The sequence below is a fragment of the Phalacrocorax carbo genome, chromosome 2, assembly GCF_963921805.1.
Source record: "Phalacrocorax carbo chromosome 2, bPhaCar2.1, whole genome shotgun sequence".
In the NCBI taxonomy this organism is placed as follows: domain Eukaryota; kingdom Metazoa; phylum Chordata; class Aves; order Suliformes; family Phalacrocoracidae; genus Phalacrocorax; species Phalacrocorax carbo.
Window position 1 is genome coordinate 153,330,825 of NC_087514.1, and position 21,441 is coordinate 153,352,265.

General features: G+C 47.8%; 1 protein-coding gene across 1 annotated transcript; it reads right to left on the reverse strand.

Moving 5' to 3' along the window:
* Positions 1 to 1,457: 1,457 nt before the first annotated feature.
* On the reverse strand, positions 1,458 to 4,846 carry FZD8 (frizzled class receptor 8). Its single transcript, XM_064444981.1, has one exon. The coding sequence runs from the start codon at positions 4,115 to 4,117 to the stop codon at positions 2,099 to 2,101; it is 2,019 nt and encodes a 672-aa protein (XP_064301051.1). The 5' UTR covers positions 4,118 to 4,846; the 3' UTR covers positions 1,458 to 2,098.
* Between the last annotated feature and the right edge of the window lie 16,595 nt (positions 4,847 to 21,441).

Genomic DNA, 21,441 nt, shown 5'->3' on the forward strand with positions numbered 1-21,441 from the left:
TTCCCACAAATCATGATTGATATCTGTGTCATTAGTAGGGTAGCTGCCCATCTCTTATCATGATTGACAGGTTAATAAGGGACCTGGGGCTATCTTTTCACTGCTAGCCCTCAACCTAACCAATTGCTTTTAAATGATTGCTAATTTGACAGAATATAAGCAGAAGGCATAAAAATATCTGGAATAATGTCTAATGCAGCTTTTACTCCTGGTATTCTGAGCGAACCCATTTTAGAAAACAGATTAGAATGTGGTTAATAGATTTTAATTTTTTTTTTTTAGACACTCAGTTTTTAAAGAAAATCTTGTAGTTGTCCTTTGGTTCAATTAGGAGCAAAAGAGAAGGGAGTTTTGTAATGCAATTGTCCTGTAAAGGAAAATGTTTTAAATTGGGGAGATTATGTGAGCAGACCACCTGTAGGGCATTCATAGCTCTTTTCTATAATGCTCCAAGCCATGCCTTGCTGCCTGCAGGCTGGCTAACAATGCAGGGAAAAGCTGTTTAAAAGGCTGTTCTCCCTTTTCCCTCTGGTGTTCACTAACTGTTACAAGTCTTCCTCTTAAAATAAAAAAAAAAAAAAAAGTCCCAAGTCCCTTTAATTGAAGAACTTTAAGGCTCCATGGTGGCCAATTGGTCTGCAACAAGAGGAACCAGGCAGCAGGGAAAGAAACTTCAGACTATACATCACGTTTGGTGAAGAGAAAAGATCAAAGTTTTCCCAAACTCAAAAGAAACCAAGTTCCCTACAGATTAACCCTATTCATTTAGCCTCTCTTAAAGGAATGATGTTCTGAGCCACTGGGCAGACAGGTAAAAAGTTCAACAATTGCCAAAGCATTCTTCTGTTAATTCAACAGCCTTCTGCTCAAATAAATTAGCTTAGTCCTGACAGAAGAACAATACCTTTTCCCTTGAAAAAGAACCATATTTGATATACAAAAAGTTAAGTATGAAAGGTTAAGATGTTAGTTTAATCTGGTAAGAAGAGACTGATCTAACAAATCTCAACTTGCTGTTCCACCATAGTACACAATCTATGAATTTAAAACATTAACCTTTTACACTTCAGTATGCATTCCCGGAGCGGTGGGTGCTTACGGAGCGTAGACAACAGATCGCAGAGGTGTGTGTGCACATTCCTAAAATAACACCTGCTTTAAAAAAAATACTTAACATGCCATGGGGGGGGTGGGGTGACTCTTTTGTAAAGGCTCAGCTTAAAGACACCATCATCTTTCAAAAAGCAGATGAGAACTATGGTAAGGCACCTCCTGGTTTTGGCAAACACTTTTTCAAAACAACTTGTTGAATGACTTGTTTTCCCTTGGGCCTACTTTAATGGCGGCAGCCATCTATTACACAGAAACAACTGGAGCAGAGACATAGTTTGTAGAACCACCTAAAGACAGAGCAGCTGGAATAACCAGGGCAGGAGTAGGGGAAAAGCTTGAAAAAGTCATTTATCAAAAGTAATTTTATTGACAAAATAGAATACTCATATTTGCTCTTACAGGGGTAGCCTCTACACTTTTTTACAAAAAAATTTACAGACTGTATAGCTTTGGATATATACATATTTTACACATCTGTACAAGGTAACAAATAATTATATAAATACATCCTTTAATGTAGGAAACCCGTATTTAGCTGGGGGTGTATAATTAAGACATGTTTTGATTCAGTCTGTATTGTAAGGCATTTGCCTGGTCATCAATATCCCAAAAACCAGCAGTCCCAGCAGACTCCCACCTCAGGATAGGGGGAGGAAGACTCTCCCTCCCATGAGCAAAGAGCTGCTGTTAGTCCAGAGTAAATGAGAAGCTGCTGTGCCTTGCCCTCTGCAAGACACGGGTGAGCCTCTACCCTCCTCTGCCAGCAAAATAATAAGCTGGCTCCTTGAAGTACATGCTCCCTGCATATGAATGGAGGGGAAGGAGGAGGGGGCTGGAGCTTGGGGCCTCTGCCAGCTGCATTGTTCTATACAAGCTGTGGCTAATAAGGACCATTAGGGGTTCATTAACGGCACCAAACAGTGAGGGGGCATTTTAGGCAGGCCGGTGTCCCTCATTCCCTAACCTTTGGCCTCTTTCCCCCTCCTCACACTTGAGACAGGGGCATCTGCTTGGGGTAGGAGACAGAGCTGGCAGTGCCTGACCTCCACGTCAGGCCGGTGCTGACATCGCTGTAGAGGGAGCCACCGCCTCCAGCCCCGAGTCCTCCCGCTGCAGCGATTGCTGCCTGCCCGCCTGGTCCTGCCCCTGTGCCCCCAGCCACGACGGCACCTTTGTTGGCCCAGCAGCAGCGGGTGCAGAGGGCCCTCCAGGACTCGAGGGTCTTGCCAGACCAGACCCAAACACCAGAGGTGATGCCCACCACCAGGCACATGAAGTACTTGAGCATGAAGACAGCATAGTCGGGGCGGCGGGCCTGATCAGGCTGCTGGTCACGCAGGCAGGGGCAGTTGTGCGTGGCCTCCCAGCGGGGCCGGTTGTGCTGCTCGTAGAAGAGGCAGGCGACCACGCTGGCAGCCGGCACAGTGTAGAGCACGGTGAAGAGGCCCAAGCGTATCATCAGCTTCTCCAGCTTGTGGGTCTTGGTGGGGCCGCCCTGCTGCTTGATGACACTGCGGATGCGGAACAGCGAGACAAAGCCGGCAAGCAGGAACATGGAGCCGATGGCCAAATAGATGAGCAGCGGTGCCAGCACGAAGCCCCGCAAGTTCTCCAGGCTCTGGTTGCCCACGTAGCAGATGCCGGCCACGGGGTCCCCGTCCACAGAGCTGAGTGCCAGCACCGCGATGGACTTGACGCTGGGGAGCAGCCAGGCGGCCAGGTGGAAATACTGCGCGTAGCCGGCGATGGCTTCGTTGCCCCACTTCATACCGGCGGCGAGGAACCAGGTGAGGGAGAGGATGACCCACCAGATGGAGCTGGCCATGCCGAAGAAGTAGACGAGGAGGAATACAACGGTGCAGAGCGCCGGGCCGGTGCTCTCGTACCGCACGTGCTCGGCCACCGCCAGCTCCGGCTGCAGCTCGGCCGCGCCGCCCGCCGCGCCGCGCCCCCCCGCCGCCGCCGCGCCCGCCGCCGCGCCGCCGCCCGCCCCCGCCGCCCCGGCCCCCGCGCCGCCCGCCCCCGCGCCGCCGCTGCACGCCACCTTCTCGTGCCCGGCCACCAGCCGCACCAGGTAGCCCAGGGAGACGAAGAGATAGCAGGCGGCCAGGAAGATGATGGGGCGCTCGGGGTACTTGAAGCGCTCCATGTCGATGAGGAAGGTGGAGACGGTGGCGAAGGTGGAGAGGAAGCAGAGCACGGACCAGAGCCCGATCCAGAAGGCGGTGAAGGCGCGCTCGTCGGGGCTGAAGTAGGGGTTGTGGCAGGGCAGGGCGCAGTTGGCGATCTGCCCCGTCTTGACGCGGTTGTAGAGCGGGTGCCGCTCGCTGGACACCGACACCATGGGCGCCCGGCACTGGCAGCCCGGCTCGCAGGGCGGCGGCGGCCGCGGCTTGCGCGGGGCCTCGGCCGGCGGGGCGGCGGCGGCGGGGGGCGCCTTGGCGGGGCCGCCGGGCTTGGCGCCGCGGAGCGGGGGCTTGGCGGGCGGCGGGGCGGCCGTGGTGAGGTCCGTGCGGTTGTAGTCCATGCAGAGCGTGTCCGGGCTGCCCTGCTCGGGGAGGCGGTCGCAGCGCATCCTGTCGGGCCAGGCGAAGCCGTACTGGCGCATGAGCGGGGCGCAGCCGGCCTTGGCCCGCTCGCAGACGCTGCGGCAGGGCGGCAGCGGCTTCTTGTAGTCCTCCAGGCAGATGGGGGTGTACATGCTGCAGAGGAAGAAGCGCAGGTCGCTGGAGCACTGGATCTCCACCAGCGGCCAGAACTGGTGCACCTCAAGCCCGGCCTCGTCCTGCGTGTCGTGGTTGAACTGGTTGGGCATGTAGGTGTAGTTGTAGCCGATGCCCTTGCAGAGGGGCACGGTGATCTCCTGGCACGACAGCTCCTTGGCCGAGGAGGAGGAGGAGGAGGAGGCGGCGGCGGCGGCCGAAGCGGCGGCGCAGCCGGCGCGCTGCAGCAGGGACAGGGTGGCGAGCAGCGAGGTGATTTCCAACAGGTAACTCCACTCCATGCTCGGCGGCGGGCGGCGGTCCCGGCTCCTCTCCCGTCCCGCTCAGCAGCCGCGGGGAGCGCGGCGCCGCAGCACCCCCCCGGCCCCGGCTACCCCTCGGGGGAGGCGCAGAGCGGCCCCCGCCGTGCCGGCCGCAGGTGAGAGGGCTCGCAGCCCCCGCGGGGCTCCGGCGCCCGGGAGGGAGGCGGCTCCGCGGGCAGCCGATGAGGGGCAGCCGCCGCCGAGCCCCAGCGCCGCGCCGGAGGAAGGGGGGTCCGCTCACAGAAGGCCCCTCAGCCGCCGTCGCATCTCTCCTCGCGGGGCTGGCTGCGCAGGGGGGGTCGCCGCCTCTCCAGTGCCGGCCAGGCAAGGAGCGGCGGCGGCGACGGCAGCAGCAGAAGTTTCGCCGTCAGCCCCCGGCCGGCACGGTCAAGATGGCTAAGGCGTCCCGGGGACCAGGCGCTGCGCCCCGCGGCGCCGGACTCCCACCGCCCCGAGCGGGCGGGCAGCGGCGGGGCCGGTGCTGGGGCGGCCGAAGCGGCTCCTCCTGCCGCCCGCCCGAGCACCCGGCTCTGCGGGCCACCGCCAGCCGCCCGGTCCCCGCTCCTTCTTCTCCTCCTCCTCCTCCTCCGCCGCCGCCGGCTGGGCAAGCCGGGCGCCCCTGGCCGCGATCGCGCCACCGGAGCCGCGGGGCGAGCGCCGCAGCGCCTCGGCGCAACTTCTCGCTCTCCGACCCCGGCAGCGCCACTCCGGCCACCGCGCTCTCATGAATATTTATAGCGAGCGCCGGCGGGCCCCGCCCCCATCGCCTCGGCCGCCTATCAGCCGGGCCCGGGCGGGGGGCGGCGGGGCAGGCTCCAGCCCTCCTTAAGGTGGAGCCGGTACCCTGGCGGCAGCTCCTCGGCCCCCCTCAGCCTGGGGGGACGTGGCGGGGTTTTCTCTTTCTGGTCGCATTGTGGGGGCTCCTGCTCGTGCGGGAAGGTGCGGCTTCGCACCGTGAGGCGCTGCTTGCCGGGTGTGTGGGCTGCTGCTGGGGACTTCTTTTTTCCCTCTCTAAGGGTTCCCGGTCAAGTCAGGCTCGCTCCGGGAGCAGCAGCACCTCAGCAGCCGCCCGGAGCCTCCTCGCAAGCGGTTTTCCATGAAGCCCCTGGCACCCGCGGGAGCTCTCAGCCCGTGCCGCTTTGAGCACTGCAAGCGCTGGCCCCTCGCGGCGTGTGCGCGTGTTTTGCACCGCGGTGCTGAGGTCGGGTGCGGGCCGGCTGCCGCACGCGTTCGCGGGGAAGGCGGGAGCGCGGCGCGGCGGGGGCCCGCCGGCACCGGGGGTAGCCGGGCCGACACCCGGCCTCACCTCCGCGGGCCGCCCGCGCCGGCCGGGTGACGCGCTGCCCAGCGGCCGCACACGCGCGTGCGGCACGTAGCGCAGCGGCCGCGCGCTCCCACTCGCGGTCACGGCCGAGCAGCGGGGGAGCGTGAATAACGCCGGGGTTCTCGCAGCGCTGGCACCTGGCGTACAGGCGCGCTTGGCCCGCGGGGCGGCTCGGTGAGCGGCGCCGTGCTCGCCCGCTGGGCACCCGCCCACGCCGGCGCGGCTGCGGCGCCCCGCGGCGCTGCGCGGCCCCGCGCTCCGGCAGGTGGACGTGTCCCGGAGCCGCCCCCCCACGGGGCTGCTCACGCCGCAGGTGTGCGCGGCCGAGCCGCTTCGGGCCGGGGAAGGACCGAGGTCCGCCTCGGCGATCTGCGGTGGCCGCCTCCGGCGAGTGACCCACGGCCCCGCCGCAGCTCCGGGAGGCCCGTCCCAGCCGGGCCGCGGCTCCCCGGGCCTCCGCGTCAGCCCGGCGGCGGAGGTGGGGGTTGGCTGAGGAGCCGCGTGCAGCCGCTGAGGGCTGCGCGACCCGCCCGGGCCGGCTTCGGAGGGAGCAGGGGCCGCCCGGCGGCGGGGGAGCCTCCCCGCTCAGGCGCAGCGCGGCGGGGGCCGCCAGCCCGCCCGCCGCCGGCGGTGGGGCCGCCCTGTGGGCTTGAGGCGCCGGGAGCGCGTCTCCCTCCCCGCGGCAAGGCCGCGGGCGGAGGCCGCCGCCCTCCGCTCCCGGGGTCCGTGGGGCGGCCCTGAGGGGACTCGCCGCTCTCCGCCGGCCGCTGCGCGGGAGGGAGTTTCGGCGGCCCCTGCTCAGCCGGACCACCTTAAGGGGAGAGGCGGCGGCGCCGCCCCGTCCCGTCCCGCGCCGCGCCGCGCCGCGCCGCGCCGTCCCGGGGGGCTGTCGTCCTCCCAGGACGGGGCGCCTGTTTGTTAATTGCCGCGCTGTTGCGCTTCGCGCTTGTGCGGAGCTCCCGCTGGGGCTGTAATGACTGCAATCTCGGGAACACGCCGCTCGGGGAGCCGGCGGGGCGGCGGGGCTCGTCTGCTGGCGGCGTGAAGTTTTGTGGCTCGCCGGGTCTCACGGCGGGAGGAGCGGGGCCGGGGGCGGGGGGGAGGGAACGCGGGAGGCAACACAAACCCGCAGCCCCGGGCCGGCGGCCGTGCTGCCGGGGTCCTCTCGCTCCTGCCCGCCCCTCTATTTCAGCGGACACGCGGGTTACCGCGTTAGGAGGAAGTGGGCAATAAGGGGGCAATAAACGCGTTTGCTGCGTAATCATTGCGGTGATTTGCAAACCCACTCTCTCGACCCCGGCGCCCACCTGAGGGGAAGGTTTTGCCTTCAGACGTGTGGCAGAAGTGCTCGGAGGACGTGGCCCTATGTTTCCCATCCCCGGCTGCGAAATCGCTGCTGTATCTGTATTCTTATTTCTGGCCAAAATCAGAACTTTTCAAAAAATAGCAGATGGCTATTATAGTGCTCATTTAGTTAATGCCCTGCTGAAAAGTGTTAAGAGGTTGAAGAATGCCCAGTAAAGGGAACGGAATGAGAAATTTGTCGTCTGGCTGCGATGTCTGTGACTGACACAGGTTTAAATTTAAAAAGTCTCTTTCCAGTCCTGGATGCGATGCTCCATTTTAAGAAATGACTGTTATGCTGTTGGCTGCTTGAAGAGTACCTTATTTAAAAATCTCTACAGAATGTAAAAATGAGTGAGTCTAGTCAGGAGAGCTGGGCGAGTCTAAATTACCGCTCTGTCAGGACTCCTATTGCCTATTACAAAGTACCTTTTTACGCTGAACTTAAGCACTACACTACAGAGACAGCAGATGTGAGGTGATGGCTTCCAAGAGCAACACAGATGCTGTAAAATTTCCATTGCAATATTTCAGCAAGGAAACTCAGGAGACAGGCTGAACGCTGCAGTTTAGAATTACACTATAACTCTCCTAGAAATAAGAGAATACCAAGTTTCTCAACAGCACACTTGGCTTCATTTTTACTGTCGTTCATATGCTCGTGTTTTCTTACAGCCTGAAAATAGGTGCAGCACAAAGATACTGTGTGTCTTGAAGCTGTTCAGTAATGACAAAATTGGTAATATGGAACTTTATGGCAATTTAGTAATGACTGCATATCCCAAATTCCCTAGTAAGACCATGATAATTTTTGAAATTGTCTTTCAGGTATATAAAACAGCGCAGCTGTGGGGAGGCAGCTTTATGTGACTGAGAAGCAGCCCGGATAGCTCAAGGCTGTGGAATCACAGCCCATTGTGTGTTCCTCATATAGTGAGACTTCCCTGAAGTCAGAAGAAGGACTGAGACGAAGGAATCAAGGGTCAAGTCTTTAAAATGGTTTGTGTGTTTATTCCGGAAAATACAGCAGCTGCTTTTTCTGAAAAGCTGAGCTTTGCTATAGTAATACAGATTACTTTTGAGCACTTTTTGCGGCGATTTCAAAACAAATGTCCAGTCATCAAATCATGCAGAAATATAAAGCCGGCAAGAATGTTACAGATACTACAACCTTTTGCAAACCTATAGCTTTGACAACAAGTAGATAACATTTCTACAGGTCTTTGTTGCCACAGATATTCATACCTCTTTTATTCAAACATTTGGTTTTGTCGCTGGCCCCTCTAACATAAGCTTAATTTTTTAGTGCATCTAAGGCATTTGGGATTATATGGACCACAGATCACACCAAACCAGGTAAAGCTAACTACAGGGCACTTTAGTTTGAGAATAGTAAATTGGCTCTTGATTTTATTTTTCCTTTTTGCTGGAAAGAAAAATACCACATAAAATCTAGGATTTTAAATGGTATTTGGTTTATTTAAAAATACAGATGTTTAGTTTATAAGATTGAAAAATTGCTTTTTATTCCCACCTAATGTCCTCCAGTAAATTCTAGTGTGGCATGGTCTGCTTTGGATAGGTCAATGAATGGTGCTTTTAAAAAAATGTTTGAAAAGAAGAACTCAGTCCATGGAAATTGTTCAAATAATCTTGTTAGAATGAAGCCTTGACTGAAGGCAGTAATTTCATGGATTAAACTCAGAAGGGGTAGTCTAGGCTGATCTTCCTGTCACAGGCCACAGAGCTTTATCCAGAGACTGTCTACACAAATACTGGTTAGCTACAAGACATGGGGGATTTTACATGGCCAATACATTGAACAACAGCATGAAAGTGGCAACTGTGGAACTTTTTGAGGATATGGTAAATGGGAGCAGGAGGAAAGAGTATTTTTACAGGCAAGTTAGTAGGCAGCGTAAGGTGGAATTGCGGCATCTTACTATGCTCAGCTTTTCCCTAAAAAGTACCAATTTAAAGAAACTGGTTTTTCCAATCCATCCTTTTCTCAAGTGTAGTCTGGAACTAAGCAACATGATGGGCAGTCCAAGTATGGGAAGAAATGCTTTGATTTGTACTTCTCCAAGTCTGCAAAGCAGAAATCATGAGTAAAAATCCACCACTGTGAAACCTGCAAAGAAATAGGGATGGGACAAGGCAGCATGCATATATACCTTATATTTTGATAGCTATTTTTTATTTCACAAAAAAATTAAATGGCATTGAGACATCTTCTGAGGCAGCCTGCATTTTATTGTGATTTGTGAGAACTTCTTGTAGACAAGAACAATATTCTGCTCCCATCTTTTCAGGGATGTCAGATCTGATCGTGGATGAGCACAGTACCGTGATGCTTCTGTTAGTTGTGAGAGAGCCTTTAAGCAAAAAGAAAACAGGCTGTATACAGTCTGCTGCAGTAGCTGCTTCTGGAGTGCAGTGAGCAGGTGGCAGAGAAGGAGGAGAAACTGCTGGAAGAGTGCTCTGCTGTCCCTCTACCCTAAAGGAGGATGACAAAGTGATTGATCAGTGCTATGTTCTGAGGATTGCTCCAACAGTGAAGCTGCAGGTTGTGGCCCTGAAAGTGGCTGGAGGTTTTTCTGCTGAACGCAGGAGCAGACCATGATTAGGCTTCTTCCTGAGGCTGCTTTGGGTGTGTAGGCTTTGCTAGAGAAGCAGCTCGAGCAGCAGAATGAGCATAAGTCGTCAGTGGGTACAGCAGTATAACATGAGGGCAACGTAAGATCAATGTGTATTGAAGGGGTCCCACACTGTGCAGTCGATGATTGGGCTGCAATGTATTGACTCAGTGTAATTGTATATTGCTTCATTTCTCATTAGTGAAACAATGCAGGAGGAAGGAATGCAAGAAATTATGGATTATAAAGGTTATGAAAGAAAATAAGTGTTCTTGACGGCAGTCTTTTTAATTTTCCTTAATATTATTTCTTTTAATTTTTGCCCATTATTTAGCAAGCATTATTTATAACCTACCTGTCCTACAGACTCTAATACCTCATGGTGTGGTGTTATACATGTGATAAATCATGTGACTTTTGAAGATAAATTGTCCTGAGTTAAACAGTCCATTGATTCATTGTCACTGTATTTGGAGAGTAATACAAATATACAGTTAAATTGCTAATCATATGAAGTATGTGTGGACATAGTGAGCAGTGTTGTCTTCCTCTGATTGCCCACGTAACCATTAATTTACTTTCTGGCAACTAGTATGGAAAAGCACTCTTGAGTCTCGGGAAGGTTATGTGGATCCAGGCTGGCAAGGAGAGGTTTGCTCTCTAGGGATAGTATGAGAGTATACATGTGCACCACTGTCTCCTAAAAGCCAGAGTCTAGCATGCTAGTGACTTCTGTGGTCATATTTGTGATTCTTTCTCCATGCTCCATCAAAATGTCATTAATGCTCCTAAATGCTCAAATGGCCCATGCACCATTGTGACTCCCAGCATGGGTTGGGAAGTCCATTTGGTCAGTCTTCAGTTTTGGAGACCTCAGTTTTAATAAGTTGGGCATAAACCCCTGCAAAGCTTCTGGAAAATATCCATTGCTACTGCATTGCCCCCTGGCTTACCTAAATGAGCCGTAGCCATCTGGGGTGGGCAGCTTCTATAATAAAAATTACAGTCTGGCCTTAAGATGGTACGGCATGCATGTGTCTAGTCTTTGATGTCAGATCTACTGGAGGAATTAAGGGGGCTCTATCTACTAACTTGACCTACTCAACTTCGTGGCATCTATATTTGGGTTAGGTGATACCAGACAGGGTAATAGCACAAGTAACTCCTACCAACTCTGAGTACCGATGATGACAGGGTATAAGGAAGAACCACAACAAAGAAGCTGGGGACTGCAAGTTAGTTTCTCGTATAGTGTAAATCAGAGTTGGAGCTGCTCAGTTGCCACACTGCAAGGATCGATGGGACTCCTGGTGAGAAATCTAGCCCAGCCTGTGTGCAGCTCTCTTCTAGCTGATCCAGCCTGGTGGAAGAAGATGTGAAAGAAGTAGATATGAAAGGCTTTGAGATAAGGATGCCCCATCCACAGTAGGCTATCTGAGTTGATCATAGAATCATTAAGGTTGGAAAAGACCCTTAAGATCATTGAGTCCAACCGCTAAGCTATCACTGCCAAGTCCACCACTAAACCATATCCTCGAGAACCACGTCTACCCTTCTTTTAAATACCTCCAGGGATGGAGACTCCACCACCTCCCTGGGCAGCCTGTTCCAATGTTTGTCAACCCTTTCAGTGAAGAAGTTTTTCCTAATATCCAACCTAAACTTCCCCTGGTGCAGCTTGAGGCCATTTCCTCTCATCCTATCGCTTGTTACTAGGGAGAAGAGTCTGACCCCCACCTCGCTACAACCTCCTTTCAGGTAGTTGTAGAGAGCGATAAGGTCTCCCCTCAGCCTCCTCTTCTCCAGACTGAACAACCCCTCAGCCACTCCTCATAAGACTTGTTCTCTAGACCCTTCACCAGCTTCATTGCCCTTCTCTGGAGACGCTCCAGCACCTCAATGTCCTTCTTGTAGTGAGGGGCCCAAAACTGCACACAGTACTCGAGGTGTGGCCTCACCAGTGCTGAGTACAGGGGCACAATCATTGCCCTGCTGCTGCTGGCCACACTATTCCTGATGCAAGCCAGGATGCTGTTGGCCTTCTTGGCCGCCTGAGCACACGCTGGCTCATGTTCAGCCGGCTGTCAGCCAACATGCCTGGGTCCTTTTCTGCCCGGCATCTCTCCAGCTGCTCCTCCCCAAGCCTGTAGCGTTGAATGGGGTTGTTGTGACCCAAGTGCAGGATCCGGCACTTGGCCTTGTTGAATCTCATACCGTAGGCTCTGGCCCAACGATCCAGCCTGTCCAGGTCCCTCTGTAGGGCCTTTCTGCCCTCCAGCAGATCGACAGTTCCACCTAGCTTGGTGTCATCTGCAAACTTACTGAGGCTGCACTCAATCCCCTCATCCAGATCATCAATGAAGATATTGAACAGGACTGACCCCAACGCTGAGCCCTGGGGAACAGCACTCCTGACTGGCCACCAACTGGATTTGACTCCATTCACCACCACTACTCTCTGGGCTTGGCCATCCAGCCAGTTTTTAAGCCAGCACAGAGTGCACTTGTCCAAGCCGTGAGCAGCGAGCTTCTGCAGGAGAATGCTGTGGGAGACAGTGTCAAAGGCCTTACCAAAGTCCAAGCAGACAATGTCCACAGCCTTCCCCACATCCACTAAGCGGGTCACCTTACCACAGAAGGAGACCAGGTTAGTGAGGCGGGACCTCCCTTTCGGGCTGAGCCCAATCCCCTGGTTGTTCTGTACATGCCACGTAATGGCATTCAGGATGATCTGCTCCATGACCTTTCCTGGCACCGAGGTCAGCCTGACAGGCCTGTAGTTCCCCGGATCCTCCTTCCAACCCTTCTTGTAGAGGGGCGTCACATTCGCTAGTTTCCAGTCATCTGGGACCTCCCTGGTTGCCCAGGATTGCTGATAAATGATGGAGAGTGGCTTGGCGAGCTCCTCTGCCAGCTCCCTCAGTATCCTTGGGTGGATCCCATCCGGCCCCATGGACTTGTGAACATCGAGGTGAAGGAGCAGGTCAGTGACTGCCACCTCTTCAACAACTGGGACTTCATTCTGCATACTATCTCCATCTCCCTGCACAGGGGCCTGACAACCCCGAGGATGATCAGTCTGACTATTAAAGACTGAGGCAAAGAAAGCATTAAGTACCTCAGCCTTCTCCTCATCTTTTGTGGCAAGGTTACCTTCCGCATCCAACAAAGGAGGGAGATTCTCCCTGGCCCTCCTTTTGTCACTGATACGTTTATAAAAACATTTTTTGTTATCTTTAATGGCGGCAGCCAGTTTAAATTCCAGCTAGGCCTTTCTAATCTTTTCCCTGCATAACCTCACAACATCCTTGTAGCAGAGACAAGATGAGGCAGCGTGGTCCACTATGAATTACTAACTTTTGCATAAACTGCATGGAGACATTAGCTTACATGTATGCCCTCTCACATGCTGTAAATTAAGAGAGAAATTAATGAGGTGATGCACTTATGACTGAGAAGTGAACTGAAGAAAAATGACACTTTGAAAGTTGAAAGGCATGGATAAGGGTAAAACCCAGATATGAGAAAGCAAAACTTTTTGTTGGCTGATTTGAAGAGGAACATGTGTAATTAAATCCTTGAACAATGCAAAGTTTTTCATAAATTCTGACACTACTTTTTGTACCTCATAGGTGCAAAATTTAGCATAATTTAGCATAATAATGTTTTGCATACATGTTTGAAGTGGACATTTTTTAAGTTTCTCTGTTTCCAATCCCAACTTTTGATGGAGGATGGACAGTAGTAATTTTTAAGATACTGAATGATAAGAATCGCAGTGAAATTCTTACTGAAATTACTCATTGCCCCTGGAGTTAAAACGGAAATAACAAACACCTCTTTCATCACTCATTTTGAATATCTATTCTTTGTATTTCACTTACTCTAAACAAATTCTTTATCTTTAGGGTTAGATCCTGACTAATCCTTCACTGTGCTAATTTTGCTGCGACAACACATAAGTGGCTGGTGATTCCAAATATTAGTAAGGACAGCAGGCTTGGGCTTGTACTAATTTTGATGAATAAACTGTCCTCAAGAATGACAAGTCATGTTAGCACTTTTCACTTTATAACATTAGACAGTCAAAGATGTTAACTCTGTGCAGGGAATCAGCATTAGGCAGTTTGGAACTCCTTATAGGGAACTCTCAGGTGCCTAGTCTTAGCAGAAACTTGCTCTTAAAAACCTTTCTCTATTTTTATTTTACTAACATAATAGCGTGATTGAAAAGCAAAGTGTTGAGAGGAATTTCACTGTAATAGCAAAATGTCCTTCCTTTCATTTTACCCACTGAGTTTTTAATAAGGATATTTCTTTACCAGTTCCCCTGAATTTTCTCAGTTCTTAGCTGGTGATAATGATGGCAGTAATAGTCCTTTGTGTGTGTGGTGGGAGAAAAGAAAATAGTACCCCACTGGTATGAGATTTTTTGCAGTTGTCTTTTGTGGGCTTATAACAGTGTTACAGAAGATGCAGTCTTGATTGATTTCTTGTCTTTTATTTCTTTCATTTTTGCATTTATTTTGCCTTCAGGATGGGAGGACACAATTGCATGGCAGGAAACAGCCACAAGAGATGGATGTTAGAAATTCAGTGCTAACATTGTCCCTGGTATTATTAGTTGGGTGCTTCTCTGTCTTGGTCTGGTTAGGGCCTGTTTCTGGATGAGAGGCTTTCAGTTCTTCCAGTGGATTGTGGAGTTCCAAGAAAAGGGGTGATAACAGCCGTAGTTGGATAGCTGTTACTCTCGCTTTTTAATGAATTAACCTTATAAAATTTATTCCTTCTGGTTAATTCACTGAATTAGAGAGCCCTGAAAGGGAAAAATAAATGGAATATCTAGTTTTCTTGCCACTTTGGCAATTTTGCTAAACAGATATTTTTGTATTACAGATCTCTTGCCTAGTAAGTGTAGCCATTGTTTGAATCTTATCTGCATACTTTGCTTTTGTGTGTTAGGCGGATGGGTATTTTATAACTTAGGGCTCATACACTAAGTTATCCCATCTAACGAGCCCTTATTGTTTTTGTTTGGTTTTAGCTCCTTGGCTTTTGAACAGTCCTGCTAACAGGGCTGCTATGGAAAATTTGAAACATTTTACTGCTGTTTAAAGTTTTTCTGATTTGTGTATGGATGGATCCAGATGCTACGTTTAAATCTGTGCATTAATAAATAAGACCTTGCTTGACCTATGCCATTTCGTGCATGAATTTTTGATAAAAAATACAAAGGTTTTTTCATATTTGTCTTAATTTTCCAGGAAAAACTACATGCTTGACAGAATTCAGAGGACTGGAAGGCTTTGTCTGAAAACAAAAACTTCTTGATTTGAAAAATGTTACTGTAGTCCTCGTCTGACATTATCGTGTGGAAGCCTGCTGGTCCTGTTCTGCAAGACTGAGGCCGCCTACCACCTTTGGCACTGCCACGGTCTTTCCTCTTTGAAGGGAGTGCTGGAAGTAGGGAATCCCTCAAAGTGATCTATTATCAGAGTTGTTATTTAAATGGTAAGTCTAGTTGATAGAGGAGATCTGCCACATGAAGCAGGTAAACCACAGATTTAATGAGATGCTACACTAGCATTTCCTAATAACATTTTTTGTTTTCAATCAAAATATTTTGGTTTGTAAGTTTGGCTTTTTGGTAAGAAGAATATATTTGCAGAAGCACATACTTAGATGTGCCAAAAAAAAAACACCCAACCAAAAAGTGTTTAGCTGAAAGCCTCATTTCCCATCAAAAGTAGATGCAGTGGAAAATTTCAAGCAGCCCTATATTTAACCTCCTTGGATCAAAATTCAGTTGTTGGACTGAGGGAGGCTCACAGAGGTTTTTTTTGCTGCATTTGGTAGGGTGTCTGTTTTTTCACTCATGACATCTGCCTCCTTTTCCAGCTATATTCAAGCTTGTTATAATTCTTGCTATTGCAGCATTTTACTCTGCTCAGAATGCTGGTTCCCACTGGACTCAACTTGCTGGGTTATGTGCAAAGTCCAAGTTTCTTTCAAGGGGTGCATCCATCTTGCTTTTTTATTTAAGCTGGGTTTTAATAAGCAAATGTGAGTAGCTGTATCCACTGAACACTGAATATGCACAAAACATAGCATCACTGTGATACAGTTCTTCGTTCTTTGCCTGAGGCAGCAAAGAACCTTGTTGTGGATGCAAACAGTATACGTGGGTTTAAGGGGTAATGGGGTAAGGGCTTGAAAGAGAAGACCCATTGGGCAAGCTGAACAGATAAATTGCATCAACCTCAGGAATTTCTGAGTGGAATATCGTTGAAGGCTGGGGGTTATTCTGGGAAAATACTGGATCTGCTTTCTTTGCTCATGGTCTCTTCTCTTGGCTCTGACTTGTGGATGCTTTTGGAAGCAGGATACTGAGCTAAATGGACCTTTGATCTGAATTGGCACAGCCATCCTTGGGTAAGGAGAAATGCAATGATAAATGAGTAAGTGTGGGCTTTGGCAATCTGGAATTCAGCAAAATTTATCAGAAATGAAACTCCTTCCTCCAAGAAAATTGTAAATGAGTCACAAAAGATAGGAGCACGGGGATTGTCGTGGTTTAGCCCCAGTCAGCAACCAAGCCCCACGCAGCCGCTCGCTCACTCCCCACTGGTGGGGTGGGGGAGAGAATCGGAAGAGTAAAAGTGAGGCAACTCATGGGTTGAGATAAAGACAGTTTAACAGGTAAAGGAAAAGCTGCGCACACAAGCAAAGCAAAACAGGCATTCATTCACCGCTTCCCATGGGCAGGCAGGGGCTCAGCCATCTCCAGGAAAGCAGGGCTCCATCATGCATAACAGTTACTTGGGAAGACAAATGCCATCACTCCAAACATCCCCCACTTCCTTCCTCTTCCCCCAGCTTTATATACTGAGCATGACATCACATGGTATGGAATATCCCGTTGGTAAGTTGGGGTCAGCTGTCCCAGCTGTGTCCCCTCCCGGTCTCTTGTGCACCCAGCAGAGCACGGGGAGCTGAAAAAGTCCTTGACCAGCGTAAGTGCTACTGAGCAACAGCTAAAACATCTCCACATTATCACCACTGCTTCCAGCAAAAATCCAAAACACAGCCCCATACTAGCTACTATGAAGAAATTTAACTCTATCCCAGCTGAAACCAGGACAGGGTAGATAATTTTATCTATTCAGGTGAGATTCTGGATTCTCAAACTTTCTATTGATTTTTTTTTTTGCTTTTACAGCTTCCATTTCTCTTTCCTGTCTTCTTGTAGCAGTAAGAATTTGCTACAACTGTGTCTTAAATACAACTGTAAGCCTTTTTGGGAGTTCTACCAAAGTTGGTGGGTAGAACATTAGTGTAAGACCCCTGCAGAGTTCACTGGACTTTGTATTAAGACAAGAAGAGAAAACAAAGCGAATATTGAAATCCAGAGAGGAAAACTGTTGATATGACCTACATTAGTTTTAGTATGTGTTATGTTCTGTCATTAGTTCAGTGTTAGAATGCAGTTTGTAGCCAGAACCTATCAGCAACTGGCAACATGTGGTGTTTCTTAACCAAAAATTGATTGTTATTCTTTATTACTTGTTTTGCATCTTAGCACTCTTACAGAAATATCTTTCCAGATATTTTAAACTTTGTTTTCATGGCAATTTAATTTAGATTGCTTCATGACTGCTAAGCAATACTGTGCTGTTTTAGCCCTCACAGGCATTAATGGTCAAATCTTTAAATGAGCATATGCTTAGTTTTGTAAGACAGTCTCTATTTTTTTTCTATATTTGTAATAAACTCTTCAGAAGTTTTATGATTACCTGAAAGTAGATATATCTAGTTATACTCCTGTGTACTTAAGTTTACTTGGTAGTTGCATTGACCAAAATAGATAGAGTCTCTTTTATTTCTTTTCCTGACAGGGTATACCTTTTTCCTTCACATTTCTGTCAGCAGAATTTAATTATAATACATTGTCAGTAGATGACCAGTAATTTCCCTCTTCCCTGTTATTATTTTACAATTATTTTAAATAAATATTTGCAAGAAAATATAATAGCCAGACAGCATTTGAAAAGAAGAAATAGTTTTGAGTATTGCTGAGAAATACTGGTACTAGTATTAGAAGTACTACTGCATCATTCTAGTACCAAAATTGTGTTGGAAAAGAGGATGTAGGAAGGAAAACACGATATTGAAGTATAAGAGTGAGTTCCTATGGTACCACTTTCCAGCTGTTCATGCATGGAATCCAAATACTTTTTGAAGCATAGTCCTGCACAGTCAATTAGCTTTACTTCAAGTAATCATTGTATAAGGAAGAAATTTTAGTATATTAGAATTCATGAGTTGGAAGAAGTAGCAAAATAATTATGCCAATGTTTTCCTAAAAATGCAGTGAAAATATGTAAATTCTTTTAAAATGAACTTAGAAATTTTGTGAAGTGAAAGGAGATATTGTAATCCTGTCTCTAATGTGTGTCAAGAATAGCAAGAATAGTGCAACCTCTCTCACATCATTTGTATGCCTTAATCTGAATCTTAATGATAGTGTCAAGAAGTGAGAAGCAAGTAGAGTTGCCAAATCTGTCCACTTTTTTGAAACTGAAAGAATTGTGGGAAGTAATTGGGTGCGAAATAAATGTGTTCACAAGTAATTGGACTGAGACTATTAAATTTCTTTCATTTAAATAGTAGGTAGTAACTACTTAAACTTCAAGGAAAAGAGAAGATTACATCCTGCAAAACTTTCTCATGCAAAGTAGTCTATCCTGATGTCAGTGATCCTGGTTACTTTAAAGTGTCTGCTTGCTTGAGAAAAGGTTTGTCAAATCGGGTCTTTAAATGGGACAGGGGATTAGGAAACAACAAACAAAATCCCATTTGCAGTGGGAGTTAACTTTTGGGCTTGCGGGGCAGAGTATGGACAATGAATATTACCATCTTTTCAATGTTCAGTACTACCAAAACTGTTTTTCTTACAGGTAACTCTTTATTGGCAGACAATTTGTGAATGAGTCAGTGAAGAAAAATGCTATGGTAAAATACATAGAAAGAATCTCATGCCAAAACCCAGAGAGTTAAGGGATATATCTTCTACAGGTTTAAGAAATGATGAGGGTAAACTGAAAAAGTGTTTCTGTGCTTAAAAAGCCTAATTGCCATTGTATGTATCAATCTCTTGTCTGTTTCATACAGCTGTTTGTGCTATCTCACTGGTGCTTTTGAAAAAAAAAACAAACCCCCCAGTATTTTTACAAGGGTCACTAATTTGGATTGGGATATAAGAAATAGTTGTTAGTTTTATGGGTAGTAAAGCTGAATATCATAATTTACGCTTTTAAATAAGCTGCTTCATTCTGTATGTAAAACAAAATAACTTCAGTATGTTTGGTTTGGTAATTAACAAATCTAGAGTTGATAAAAAATATCTTCCCTAGTACGATGCATGGAGATTGGTTAGACTTTGTTACCAAATAATGTGATAATAATGATTTCCTTAAGAGAGCATAAAAGCAGCATCTAAGTTTCAGCTGACGTTTATTGACACACAGCATCAGTTGGGAGCCCCATCAAAACTTCCTATCCTTTTCTGTTTACCACCTCCTGCTTTTATTTACAGTCAGCACATCTGTTAATTAGCCTCAGGTAGAGCCAGTTCTTCTAAGATCTCTTGTCTTCCTGGTGATGGCCCCATGAGGTGACCATGTACACAGTCTGTGAGCGAATTAATCTTTAACTCATTAATTTCAGTGCCTGATTCTGGCATGTTTAACTGCTGGCTTGGTTTCCTACTCAGCAACGTGTATTTGGGGAATTGTGGGCCTTGACTTCCATTGACTTCGATGTCATGAACGTATCCCATTAAGCTCTCAGCATCTCATGGTTACCTCACTGCAAGTCATATTTTGTTGTGGTGTTTTGGTTTGCTACGACTGGACCAAAATGCATATAGCTCATCGATGGCTTCCAGGTACATGCTCTGTATCACTGAGGTTAATTACCTAGTTTTCATTGCACTTTTGCAGAATAAAATTACTCCACTTCCTCAGCTATCTCTGTTGCGCAATATCTGAATGCAACATGTTGCAAAAAATCTGATGTAACAGTGCAATGCCTGGATCTCACAAGGGGATACTCTGTAGGGATCCATACTATTTTATAGAGTCTCACCAACCTTGGTTAGACCTTGTGACGATACGAAGCTGTTTATAGCCACAGCCTGAATGCTAGTGGTGATTGTAGTGCACTTCTCTCACACTGTGGCTTGTTTATTAGAAAAGAAAAAAGTTGCAGTTGTATTTGTAGGAAGAATTCAGGAGCACGATTCAGGGATCTCCTGCCTAAGTCAACAAGATATGCCAGAAGTGCTCTGAGAGGTGTGAGGTGATTTGTGCATCTCACTGGGGTGTTAGAAATCTTGTAGTTTCAGTGTTAATGGCTGTGTTTGTTTTATCTGAAACCTAAGAAGAGAAAGACTGGGCCACTTATCTGCACTGTCAACTGTAGGTAATGTCTTAAAGTGGTGACCGAGTTCCTTGCTTTTGCCAGAATGCCATTTATTGCTTCTCTGTCCTCCAGTGGAGGAGTAGCCAAACTCTAAAGACCTAAGGATAGGTTACAGGTGGTCTTCAAATCCTGCCCAGAGCAAGTGCAAGTATGGAAAGCCATAAAGTACACACTGTGGTAGTGTGAGCTTTACTGGTAAAAATTCACTGCTTCAGTTTATTAAAAAAAGCAATAATAATAATGAAAAAAAATCCTACCCAACCAACAGTGTAATCCCTGGAATAAATCCAACTTTTATACTGATAAAGTACCTCAAATTAGGTACTTTCTCTCTTCAGTATTTGTGCTGATCTAAAACATTTTATGCTGTCTCAACTGCATCCCAATGTCTCGTTTTTGTGGGTAGACAGACCCAGGTGAAGTAACTTAGTATTAAAGGAATTAGAAACCCCAATTCCTTTAAATCAAATCCCTAAGACATCCAGGTTTGCTGGATGATGTGAAAAGAGACACAAAAATCAAAAAAGAGAAGGTGAATATTTGCTGCTGATGGCTTGTGGCTTTGGAGGGTTGGTGGTGATGCAGTGCTGTGACAAAAAATCAATGAATAAGTGTCAGCGAAAGTTTCTGCCATCTTTATTTGTAAGAAGCCAATGCTGACTGATCTGTTAATGTTTCATGGGGAAAAACACCAAGGGGAAAAGGTGGGTGATATTTCTCAAAACATGTTAACTGCTTCTATGTATTTTGTGGTTGAAGGACAGAGAGATAAGAGATGCTGGAAATGTTTTCTAGAATTCAGTGGCCCTTCATCAGTATTTTATAGGTACTGTTCAATCCATCTTTGTTAAGGAGAAGCTCCTTTACTGTTAGTATGCTGTCATCTTTCAAATCTCATCAAGGCAGCACCAGGATTTTTTTTTGCACAGATTTCCTTTGACATACAGCCTCAATAAGTATGGAAATTACAACTTAAATCTCATTTTTTTTTTCTTCCAAAGCAGTGCAGTGCACAAATTCATTGAATTTCAACTATTATTTTTTCTTAATGTTGAAAGACAGATATGCAAATTTTACTAACAGTATGCATGGTTAAATTTAGATGTAAATTCCAGTCAGGGATTTCTGCTTTGTTTATTGTCCAAGTCAATATGTCTGTGGAGAAAACCTCCTGCTGTGCAGGAATACATAGTCAGCTACTCGGAAAAGTGGAAAGTTTAATTATGAGGGTTTATTCTGGAAAAAAGTAAAGTAAAGCAAGCACTGCGTTTTGGGTTGGGTTTTTTTATTATTACTTCAGCTAATAGAAATACAATGCATATGGTTTGTTTTGACACTAACGGTTATGAGATAAACCACTTGATTTTTCTTTAACTTGGTCATCTGTGTAACTGAGGAGATCTGAAAGAAAACAGAGGTCATGAATAAATGATGCATTTAAACTTGCAAGGTAGATCATGACATAAACAAGGTAAAACCCAAGCATGAAGAAGAAAAAAGTATAAGCACACATATTG

Coding starts and splice junctions, on each gene's coding strand:
- FZD8 (XM_064444981.1), bottom strand. CDS start 4,117: ATGGAGTGGAGTTACCTGTTGGAAATCACCTCGCTGCTCGCCACCCTG.